This window comes from Protopterus annectens, chromosome 8.part0, assembly GCF_019279795.1.
Source record: "Protopterus annectens isolate FY-2018-M chromosome 8.part0, PAN1.0, whole genome shotgun sequence".
Taxonomy (NCBI): Eukaryota; Metazoa; Chordata; order Ceratodontiformes; family Protopteridae; genus Protopterus; species Protopterus annectens.
In genome coordinates, this window is record NC_056741.1 from 774,822,416 (window position 1) to 774,835,103 (window position 12,688).

Sequence of the window (12,688 nt, forward strand, 5' to 3'; positions counted from 1 at the left end):
TTTTTATCCTGAGACCTGTGCACCCAGCTATCTTTCTGTATTTTTAACCTACCTCTCTCTCTATATATCTGTGTTGTTTTGGTGAGATTTTGTGAAAACAGGTTCCATTCTGCAAAGATACTCACCAAAACTTGAGGATGAATTCATTTCCAGCAGAACTGCTCTCCTTTTCTTGCCAGTTTCATCATCTCTCTCTCCATTTGACCCATTCAGAGTCATCTTCTCTGTTGTCTTCTATGTGTTGATGTACAGCGCATGCATATGGGACTTGTTTCCTTCTCTTGCACGATATATCAGTGCAGTAGAAGGAAGCAACAGAGAAAAGAAAATCTCCTTTGCCTTTTTTTCAAACTGTTTTAGTTTTGCAGAATGTACTTGCTTTTTCTCATATTTTGCTCTTTCTAGGGTAAATGAGGACTACAACTCTGTTATTCAGTGCATGCCAATAGAAATTCTAGTCACTCAGTGGTATTTCAGTGGCTGGACTTTTTTTCTGTTGGTATATGCTCGATTTACAAAGGGCACACTGGTTGGGCTGTCCAATCAGCATGCTCTGTTTTGAATGGTAATGAGCCTTTATTGTATAATTGGTATTTTGTGTTTTCTGTATTTTGTACATCTGGGTTGAGACTGAAATTGGTTCATTAAGATCAGTGATCAGCTCTCTACCATAGTAAACAAATTCAAGTACAAAAAAAAATTCTACTCTGCCTCCTTTCACATAAGTGTACATTTAATAACAATATGTCCTTTCTTAGTGCTCTTGACCAATAGCAACTCATTTTGCACATTAACGAGTTTTTCTACAAAATACCTGTAAGGTATTTGTATTGAAATGTTGAAGGAGCACATCAAACAATAAACAAGGTTTGTCAGAGGAAGTATTTAGTGTCTGAATGTTTGCATGTTTTGACAGTTCCAGTTAAATTAGTCAGACCTGGACATGTTAGATTTCTGCTGCTTGATTCTTGTTTCTTTTTTCAGTGTTCTGCAAGGTGTGGATCAAAAGGTGTCATGACAAGGGAAGTTCGCTGCTCTGTTGAAGCCCATCAGTGTGATGAAGCAACCAAGCCAATCAGTTCAGAGGAGTGCACAGGCCCACCCTGTGACTGGAAGTGGACAGTGTCAGACTGGTTACCTGTAAGTACCATGCAAACACCATATAGCTCTTAGCTGTTTCCTTTGATATTCTCCCCTTGAGTGGTATCATAAAGGATGTCTGATTCTGTTTTACATTGAAGTCCATGGTCTTCAAGCCATTTGCAATATCATTACCTTTAACTACTTCATTTTAATAAAATATTTTATTTAAAGAAGTATGTAACTTTTTAATTATAACGCTACCATATATATTTGTAAAATGTTTGTGCATACTTCCCACATTTGCTTTCATGTAAGAACTTCTCCTGGGGTTGTTAAGTGAAAGTACATCATGTTAAAAGCCACTTATTGAAATATGGTTCCTGTTATTTCTGCAGGACTTAATGCATGTTTGTTATCTATTATCTTGCTAGCACTGAAGTGCAGACGTCAAGGTGTTGGGGTACAAATGATTGTGGAAGGTAGGGGAAACAGTAGTGCTTTTATTTATTTATATTTAGTTATTTAAAGAAGGTATATAAATAACTAATTGCAGGGATGAATGCTAACAATGTAGCATTAGATATAGATTTGACTTTATAAGTAACTGTAGAGCATGTCAAAGAGGAAATGAGGCTTAGTAACTACTTATTTTATTCATATTGATCATGCTGCAGTAGCCTTAGCTATATAAATTATATCCTGCAAGGATTTAACAGCCAGCCATCTTCCAAAGCTTCAGGACATCTTCCATGTAGCCAAACTGTCAAGCAGCTTGAAGTGATGTGACTAAAAGACAAGTATGGGTGTGAAGCCCTTAAGAGCTTTACTGCCATGATCAGCGGTTGGCTTCTGCTTGTCTTTGCTAGTCAGATAAGTTCCCTTTGAGGAAGAAACTTTCCATTTTCTTAAATTTTGTTGATGTTTTTATTACTTTCCTTTTTGGGAAAGTTATTTTAATCCTAAGAATGTTGTTATTTAGCAGACTGTCTCGAGACTGTAACACTAAATGGATCTGTTATTTTTTTTTTGTCAGTTTAAAAGTAGTATAAACTAATTGAAAACATAATTTCTGTAGAGTAATTGTGTTTATTTTTCCTTTGTGTGGCTGCCATAGTGTTTTAAAATGCTTTTTACTGTGTTTTTTTTTCTGTCAAAAAAGTAACTTTTGTGGACTGGTAGCTTTACTGGGTCTGTATTAGAAGACCGAAGACACATTATTTCAAATGTGTCTCGGTTGAACTTAAAAGGCTGAAAATGGAAAATATCGAAGTGGCTGTTAAGTGAATTCCTGTCCCTGGGAAAGAATCTGCTTGGCCGCTTTGGTACTTTGCCATTTTTGGCACTGTAGTGTGGTCTCGGAGTTGGTATATTTAAGTAGGGGGGTGGGGGGTGTAGCCCCCCATTTAATGTAATGTTTGAAATTCATTTTTATTTATTTTTTTTGTTGGAACAGCGATTTTTTCCCCTTGGAAAAAAAACACTGTTCTGACACTTCGATATTGTAAGTTTTCACTGACATAGGGTTGATCAATCACCATTCGCTTTTTTAAGCATTTGGTGATTTAATATAGACCCACTTTACTGGCATTTGCCTTGTCTTCCATAGAAAAGTGGCACCATTTTTGGCTTGACCATGGAAAAGACTGATGGTCCCATGGTTGGTTATTCTTCCAGCCACAAACATTTGCCTCAACCCAAGTGGGTGACATTGCTGTGGCCATTTGTTGTACCTCACACCACTCATTTTTCCCCCCAGATCCTTCTGGTGTAGCACCTACAGCCACTATACCTGGGTGTTAGACACATTCACTGCAGCTGTCGGTGTCTCCTTTGTGGGCAAGGGAGACCCACTCTTGTCAGTCCTGGAAGACAGAACAGGGAAAGTTTGCTTGTTGTGTCAGAATGCTGTGCCCATCCCTGGGGAAACAGCTGCTGCCATTAATAACACATCTGGCCCCATTTTTCCTGCAAAAAAGAAACAGAAAACCAAGCATACATATACTCCTCAAATTTCTTTGTACAGGAGTAGTTTCCTAGGACTGGCTTGATGTTTAATTTATGCTTTTCCTGAAAAGATTCAGGATTCTGAATCTGAACAGACAGATGCAGGGAAGGATTCAGGGCTTTGTCTTTAGAATTCTAATTCAAACTCAGAGGAAAGCTCTGTTTCTGAGTCTGCTGTGGGGGATTCTCTTTCTGTGAGACTTGTTAGAATGTTCCAGTGTTTTTTGTAGGAGTACAATGATGTTTCTCAGTCCTTCAGAAAATGTTGAGTTGTTATAGACTCATTCCTTCTGTCCTGCCTGTTTTAGGAGATATATGTCTTATTGCCTGAAATTTTCCTGATAAACAGCCAGCTTTCCATAAAAAGGCAGATATGATATATAAAGCTCATCCATCTTTTAAATTCTTCTGCACTATTCCCAAACCTGACCTAGCAGCTATAGCCTTAGTTGTTTGCACTGCTGCTAAGCATTTAGTTGATTCCAATCTTACTTTTTCTAATTAGTATGATTAATAGGTATAGGGAAAAGTATATAATTCTGCAAATTTGATTTTTTTCAGAATTTTAAATTGTCAGGCTCATATGTTAAAGTTTGTTCTGACAAATTCTGAAAGTATGAAGAATGTTTTATCTACAGTTTCTTCTTATGAAAAAAAAACTTAGTTTATTCTATTGTGTAGGTCACTACTCATTTGCAGTGTGTGTATATGACTCTGGTGATATTTCTTCCAGGACTATGGCCACTGGTACTGTTTGAAAGAAGTTTGCTTGGCTGCATTCTTAGAACCTCTGAGATGATGTAAAAATGAGACTGTAAATTCTCCCTTAGAGTTTTAGTGTCTGGCTGCTCTGCTACAGAGGTGATCAAAAAGTGTGATGAAAGGGGCAAGCTGATCCAGAGAATCCCTAAGACTTTCTAGCCCCCGTTTTCTAAATTGTCCAAGGCATTTTCTTTTTCCTCATCAGTTTTGGAAACCTTGTGACCCACCATGGCCCCTTTTCTCTTCCAGAAAGTCTGAATCTCTATTTTTCTCCTGTTTTGCAACAGATTGTTTCAGATAAATGGATTTTGAAAATCATTCATCAGAGTTGATGATGCCAGTGGGAGGAAACTCCCTCTTTCCAGAGGGTCATTCCTCATCCTGCAGATCAGACTCTTTTTTCCATTTGTTCTTCATCATATGCTGTCCCAAGGAGTGATAGAACTGGTTCCTCCTTCACAGGTGTGGAAGGGGTTTTATTCAAGGATGTTCCTAGTGTCAAAAAAGAAAATGATTGGAGACCATTTTACAATCTTTCTTTCCTTAACCTGTTTGTGATAGTGCCCCAATTCAAAATGTTGTCACTTCACAATCTGTTACCACTTCTTCCTCTATCAAGTTTCCAAGTAACACTAGACTTAAAAGAGGTTTATCATCACATCCCTATTCATCCAGACTTCAGATTTTTCTTAAGGTTTTGTGTGTCTGGATCACATTATTAGTTCTCTGCTTTATACTTTGGATTATCCACTGCACCAAGAGTGTTCACAAAGTATCTGGCTCTGATTATAATTCATTGCAGGCTGCAAGTGGTGTCCACATTTTTCCATATTTAAACAACATACTTATCTTTGCAGAGTATTTATCAAGTTATCAGGAATCTATTTCTTGGATGAGAGATCTTTTGCATAAACTGAGATTCCTAGAAAACATTTAAAGGTCTTTCTTAACTTCGTCACACAGCATTGTGTTCCTGGGATGTGAGCTAGACACCTCAGTTCAAAGGACTTTTCTCCAACAGGAAAAAAATAGATCTTCAAGTAGATCTATTTCTGCAGTTTTTTATTCAGACTTTGATCACAGTGAGTGAATACCTCAGGATATATGGCATCCATGATTCTCATGGTACACCTGACAAGACTCCACTTGATAAATAATACAGTGGTATCTGAAATCTCTTTAGTCACAGTATCAACACACTTTATCTTTTCAGATTCCATTGCTGACATTTATCAGGAATCTTTTGTTGAAAACAACAGATATCCTTAAATCCAGGTCTCCCCTTCTTCCTCCATGCTCCAAAGCAGTCAGTCACCAAATACAGTTTGGAATTTGCTTGGAGCGCAGCTTCAGGAGAGCTAAAAGTACATGGAGAGTGAGACACAAAGGACAGATGCAAGTGTATAAATATCAAGGACATGCTTGTCCTGATCAAGGCACCCAACTCTCTGCACCATCTTTGCTCCTTGGGACATCTTCAAGTGGTTACAGACAATACCACAGCCATGTGTTTCATCAACAATCAATGGGGAACCAGATTATACAGACTAGACATGTTAGGTTGGGATGTAGATTTACAGCACATTCTAACTCTATAGGCATCCTACATTATGTCAGAACAACACTGTGTGGCAGACAATCTGAGCAGGACCAGGGCAGATCCTAGCAAATACAAACTAGATCAAGGGTCTTCCAAGAATGGCCCATCTGTGGAGAGTTCCTGAAGTAGACCTCTTTGCCTTCTGTTTGAACAATCAGCTGACAAAACTCTGTTTTAGGACTCCATGCAAGAAGGCCTGGAAGCCAGATGCCTTTTCTTTTATTTGCTTTGGACAGGAATTTTCCTGTATGCCTTTCCACCCTTTCCACCAATATCCAGGGTACTTGTGAAAATTCAGAAGGAATCCCCCAAGATCATTGTGATGACTCCCTTCTGACTCAGGCAATTGTGGATCTGAAGTAAGAGATTCATTTGTCAGCAACCTGTGGGTATGGATCCGATATCGGATCCGAACCGGCATGGTTTATCCAGCTATGGATCTGAGCTCCTAGCTCCTCCCCTCACCCATAATGCCCTGCCCTCCCTACATGACCTCAGATCTAGTTTGCCGCGTACATGGTGACAGCTTGATCTTTGAGCTCCTACAGCTAAGTGGAATTTTATTGCTTATTAAGGGTTTTTTCGATCTTTTAGTAATATATTTGTGTGAAAGTGTTAGGTTCCCTATACCCTTATACTGTTTTTGGTTAGTTTCAAAAATTTTTTGTGTAATTCCCTCCCCTCGCTGGTCGTGTAGTTTGTGTGCGTGGTATTTGGGGCCTGTAGTGTGTCTGTGTAGTTAACTTTGTTAACTTGCTACTTTTTAAATTTTTTTCTTCTGTTTAAAAAAAAAAAAAAAAAAAAAAAGTATGTCAGAAGCCCCAAAGGCGATTTTCTCGAAGTGCTCCGAGTGTGGCCATAAGCTGTCCCCTGCTGGTGGCCACACTCGGTGCGTTCGATGCCTTGGGGTTGAACACCTCACCTCTGGATGTTCAATCTGTGCAGGGTTCAACCCCAGGGCATTGAAGGAGCGGAGGTCGAAGCTGGTCTTGGCGGGACTTTTGCCCCCTGACTCGGCTTCGGCCTCCGCCCCGTTAGTAGTTACCACTCCTGCGGTACCTGCCCCACCTGCTCCTGCTCCTCCTCCCGGGACTCACACTCCCTCTATGGGTTCGGAGGACAGGGAAGCTAGGAAGAAGGACCGGAGAGAGAAGCACCACAAGCGGTGGGCCGAGACAGAGCCGGCTAAGCGGGCTTCTCCTCCGGCCTCTATAGCTACTGGTTCTCCTACTCCTCGGCTCCGGTCCCCGACCTTTTCACCGGGACCTGAGGAGGAGGAGACCCGACCTCCTTCGAGGCTATCAAGGCGGTACTCTAGGCCTACCTCGGTAGCCTCTTCGAGGTCCACTTATAGTCTTTCTGACGCTGATCTGGACCGGATGATGCGAAGGTTCATCCAGGCCCAGATGCAGATGGGAGTGCTCCTGCCTCCCCCTCCCTGGGGGGGAGCTCGACCCCCTTTTTCAAGCCCATTGCTCCTTCTCCGACCCGCTACCCGGGTTCGGAGCGCTCGGAGCTGGGCAGCTTTGAAGCCAGGGGTGGGTCGGCTCCGATAGTACTGGCTACTTCGGATCCGACCCTGCCCTCGAGTGTGTCGGATTTGACCTCTCGGAGCCTTGGCCCGAGCTTCGGATCCGAGGGACTTAGTGTGCCTTCGGCGCCGTCCATGTCGGAGCGCACTGGGCCCTCAGATCCGAGGGGCTCGGCGCCGGCTCCGATCCACTCCTCGGATCCGAGGGGGAGCCGACTGTCGGATCCTTTGGTCGAGGCCGGCTCCCCTTCGGCTTTTGATGTAGTGGAGAGGGCTCTGTTGAGGGCATCCAGACCCCCGGCACTTGCTTCGGCTCCGTCCCGCACTCCATCTGCTCTGGGTCAGGCTTCCATCACCCGGCCACTGGGACAGCCCGTTTCGATGCCCCAAGCAGTTCCTATGGAACTTGACACAGCTTGAGAGGGTTCCTCGGACAGCCCCCCCGAGGAGGCACCTCGCAAGCACACATGTAAAAGGAGGCACATAGACTCCCCCGAGTCTTTGACTGAAGACACGGACTTGGAGGAAGGGGAAGGCTCCCCAAGATCACCCCCCGAGGATGTCTCCTTTGGAGACATCATGGAAATGCTTCGTATAAGAGGTGGGTGGTCTGCCCCAAAGTCTTCTTCAGATGAGTCCGTGTTCTTGGAGGCATTCGAAGTGGGCCCGTCTACCTCTTGGGTGTCCCCTCCTGCCGACCCCCTGGTGGACCTCATTACCACCAGGGTGTGGAAGGAACCGGACACCATGGAGCCAATTCCCAAAAGACCAGACAGGATCCTCAGCTGACCGTGCCCACTGGAGTAAGGGTCCTCCGGTAGATGCCATGTTGACGGCAGCAGCCACCAAGAGGGAACTCGCCCAGGAGTCTCGGATGATGGACCGCTTGGGGAAGCGAATGTTTAGTTCAGTGATCTTCTCAGTGAGGGCGCTCAACTATCTGGCACATGTTGTTAGGATGCAGCGCGATCTTATTAAAGAATACGCTGCATCCCCCCCAGAGTCCATGTCAGAGGAGGACAAAGCATTGCACTCCACCTGTATGGCCACTCTTCGGTCCGTTACAAATACCTCTATGCTGTTGCTTTCCCATGCTACTGAGGGAGCTGCTAGAGCTGCAGGAGTAGGCCTAGTCATGAGATGTCAGGCCTGGCTCCGCCATTGTGATTTCACTGAGCCCTTCAAGGCATCTTTCGTGAATGCCCCCTTTGATGGTTCTGCCCTCTTTGGCAAAATGGTTCGCGACACCTTGGTCCAGAGCGAGAAGGACGGAAAGACGCTGTCTGCAGTTGGAGTTCGCTTCTCTGTGCCCCAGAGGTCCTACTCTAGGAACCAAAAGGGCCAGAAGAAGATGTGGTTCCAGAAGTTGCAGCAATCCCAACCCGCTCCGGACAACCAGTCCTTCCGTGGCAGAGGAGGACAGGGCGGACGCCACCCCAGGGGCAGAGGGGCTCCCAGGAATTTCGGGTCCAGAGAACCTATCTCTGAGTGGCCCGCGCAGCAACCCTGAAGGGTTGCCCGACTGCTCCACTCTGGAGGCAGTCGGGGGACGTTTTTCGGAGCACCTAGCGGCATGGGAGTCCATAACAACAGACTGCTGGGTCCTCCGTATCATATCCAGAGGATACAAAATTCCCTTTATTCGTGTCCCAAGACCAAAATCCCTCCCTGACGTTCCACCCGACCAGAGGGAGGCTGCTTCAGCAGAAATTGGCTACCTGCTAAGCAAAAGAGCCATCCGGCCCGTCCTCCCAGACCAGATCGGATCAGGGTTCTACTCCAGGTTCTTTTTAGTGCCAAAAAAGACGGGGGACCTAAGACCCATTTTAGATCTGTCCCATTAAACCTGGCAGTCCCCAAGGAGAAGTTCCAGATGGTCACTTTACAATCTATCCTCCCCCTTCTGGGAGAGAATCACTGGATGTGCTCCATAGACCTCAAGGATGTGTACTACCACATACTAATGGACAGACGGTCCAGGAGGTTTCTTCGCTTCCGGCTGGGAGCCAGTCACTACCAGTTCAGGGTCCTTCCCTTTGGTCTCACCACAGCCCCCAGGGTGTTCACCAAAGTGCTATCAGTGGTTGCGGCCCACCTGAGGCTTCAGGGGGTGCAGGTCTTTCCGTACCTGGACGACTGGCTTCTCACTGCCCCAACAAGGCATCTACTATCTTTAGCAAGGGACTCCTTTCTTCATCTAGCTCCCTGGCTAGGTATCACAATAAAGGTAGCAAAGTCCAACCTGGCCCCTACTCAGCTGTTAGATTTCATAGATGCCAGGTTAGACACAAGGAAGTTAAGAGCCTTCCTCACAACTGACAGAATTTGGAATCTTCGACTCCAGGTGTGGGCCATCCTCCACTCCAGCCCAGTTCCAGCGGAATTGGTCCTGAGGGCACTAGGGTCCATGGCGGCAGCAATTTCTCTTCTCCCGCTTGCCCGCTTGAACATGCAGGTACTTCAGTGGACACTTCAAGTACAATGGTCTTACCTTTCTCTTCCCTTGCATCATCCCGTTGCAATCAGCAAGGCTTGCAAGTGGTCTCTTTTGTGGTGGCTCCATTCAGAGGATCTCCTAGGAGGCCTCCCTTTTTGTGCATCTCACCCCCTTGCCACAGTGACCACGGATGCATCCCGCCTCGGGTGGGGGGGGCACTTTGCGGGACGGACGATCCAAGGCACGTGGAACAACTTAGAGACCTCCCTACATATCAATGTTCTGGAGATGAGGGCCGTGCTCCTGGCGTTGCAAGCACTGCAGGCCTTTCTTCCCCTGGGAACAATTGTGATTCAATCGGACAACATGTCAGTGGTCTGGTACATCAACAAACAGGGGGGAACCAGGTCTTACCCTTTATGTCGAGAAGCCATGAGAGTGTGGGAATGGGCGATCTCCACCAACCGCTTTCTCATCACAACGCATATTCCGGGTCGGTCCAACATCCTTGCAGACAAACTCAGTCGCACCATTCTCTCCCCGTACGAGTGGTCTCTCAATGCTCAAGTAGCGAAACGTATCTTCGCACGGTGGGGAACTCCTTGTTGCGATCTCTTTGCTTCTCCCTTAAACACCAAGTGCGACAGTTTTTTCGCTCTAATCCCTCCTCCAGGGGATTTCCTGAGGGACGCTCTGGTGCATGCTTGGCCTCCCGGTCTTCTGTACGCATACCTCCCTCTTCCTCTGATGCTCCAGGTTCTTCAGAAAGCCTCTCAGTTGGGGTGCAGAATGATCCTCATAGCCCCATTCTGGCCTTGGCAGATCTGGTTCCCTTACCTAAGGTCTCACTCAGTGAATCCACCTTGGATTCTAGATCCCATCCCGGATCTGATAACACACCCATCGAACCTACCATCTCCGAACCTGGACAACCTGAAGCTAACTGCTTGGCTGCTCCAGTTCCACTCCTAATTAGGACTCCCGGTATTTCATCTCCCGTTAAGGCTATCCTGGTAGCGGCGCACAAACCCTCTACCAGAAGAACTTACCGCAGTAAATGGAAGCGATTCTCCATCTGGGTGGAGCGGCAAGGTCTAGATCCCTTCACGGTACCCCTTCCCATGGTCCTAGATTTCCTTACCACTCTTTTTAATGATGGCGCCAGTAGTTCCACGGTCAAAGTTCAGCTAGCGGCCATTTCTCATTATCATGTTGGTCATGACTCTGGACCTCTTATGTCTGCCAAGTTATGTAAAATCTTCCTAAAAGGAACCTTTCTGCTTAAACCCCCGGTCAAACAGGCGGTTCCACCATGGGATCTCTCTTTGGTTCTTCAGGCCTTGACCGCTCCTCCCTTCGAGCCTGCGGCCACTGTAGATCTAAAATTCTTATCTCTTAAGACTGCATTTTTGGTAGCCATTACTTCAGCAAAAAGAGTTTCGGAACTTCAAGCCCTTTCCATAAAGCCGCCTTACTTGATCTTCCATCTGGACCGTGTGTACCTCAGGATCAATCCCTCTTTTCTTCCTAAGGTAGCTTCGGAAGCAAATATTAATCAGTCCATCAATCTCCCCATTTTCTTTCCTAATTATCAGAACAAAGGCGAGTACAAGCTGCATTCACTGGATGTTCACAGGCAGCTTTGTTTTTATCTTAACAGGACAGCTGGTCACAGGCAATCCGATCAGTTGTTTGTTTTCTTTGCCAAATTTAATCTAGGTAAACCAATTTCAAAAGTTTCCTTGTCACGATGGATTTCCCAGTGTATTTTGTTAGCTTACCAGGCTTCTGGGAGGCCCGCACCAGACGGAGTTCATGCTCATTCAACACGCTCAGTTTCGACCTCAGCAGCCTTCAAGGCTAGGATACCTCTGGATGACATTTGTTCAGCGGCCACTTGGGCTTCATCTCATACCTTTATTTCTCATTACAAGCTGGATATCACGTCTAGAGGTAGAGCATCCTTTGGCTCCGCGGTGTTCCGGAATATCCTTATGTACTTACCATAACGTTCCATCTGAGTAGGTGTATTAATTTGTCTGCAACCATCCCGCCCTCCTATCCCCCTGGCCTTGTCAGTTTCCTGCATAGAGTGTGTTACCCTTTATTAGGGTATTTGATACAGGGCAAACTCGATCTGAGGTCATGTAGGGAGAGCAGGGCATTATGGGTGAGGGGAGGAGCTAGGAGCTCGGATCCATAGCTGGATAAACCATGCCAGTTCGGATCCGATATTGGATCCATACCCACAGGTTGCAGACAAATGAATACACCTACTCAGATGGAACGTTATGGTAAGTACATAACTTCTAATTCTCCCTTCTCTTGGAAGTGGCTATAGGAAGTTAACAAAGCTTCCCCGAAGGATGAATCTTCTAACTCAAAACCAAGGGTGTTTGATACACCCTGACATCAGTTATCTTCAGTTGACTGCCTAGATGATAGGGTTTTAAATCCTTTTAGGCAATTTTTTTCTAACGACATGCAACAGTTACCAATGGAGGCAAGAAAGCCTGGTACTAGAAAATCACGTATTAGCAAATCAGAAAGGTTTTCTACTTGGTGCCAACAATATAACCAGCAATCCATGGCTAGTTGTTATCTGGATCTGAAATAGTTTACTTCATTTTGTCTTCAACCTGTGGGATACCGGATCCATATCGGATCCAAGCCGGCAACTTTACTAGTATCTGCTCCGAGCTCCAAGCTCCTCCCCTTACCCATAATACACCTTCACTACCTTCCAACCCCCCAGATCTCATTTGCCGCAAATAGCTTATGCATTGTGATCTCTAGAGCTCCAGGTTTTCAGTGGGTAAAAACTTTAAAATATCTTTTTTTTCCTTTAAAAATGTTTAGATAGTGATAGAATAGGTTCCCATTTATCCTCCCCTCACTTGGTGCATCGAGTTTCATAGTTTTAGAGTAGTTAGCTTAGTTAGAGTAGTTGTGTGTATTTTTTGCACCCCCCCCCCCCTGAGTGTGTTGTGTGTGTGAGTGTGGTGAGTGGGTCTTCTCAGCAAGAAAGAAATAACATTTTCTTTCTTGTTCTCAGCAAGAAAGAAATAACATTTTCTTTTTTAGTTACACTTTTTTCTGACATTAAGGCTGACAAGCCTATTTTCAAAAGATGCACTGAGCATGGCCATAAGTTATCTCCTGTGGACGGCCACACTCTGTGTGTTATGTGCTTGGGCATGGCCCATCTGAGCACAGATTGCACTATATGCACGGGGTTCAACCTGTGAGCCATTAAAGACAGGAGGGCCAA

At 45.3% G+C, this 12,688-nt stretch overlaps 1 protein-coding gene across 1 annotated transcript in view; it reads left to right on the top strand.

Annotated features, from left to right (window-relative positions):
• LOC122808344 (ADAMTS-like protein 2) overlaps nt 1–12,688 on the top strand; it is a 1,521,014-nt gene that overhangs the window by 1,279,701 nt on the left and 228,625 nt on the right. Inside the window, exon 14 of the mRNA XM_044079311.1 lies at nt 985–1,140. Coding sequence (XP_043935246.1) covers nt 985–1,140 — 156 coding nt within the window. The remainder of the gene's footprint in view (nt 1–984; nt 1,141–12,688) is intronic.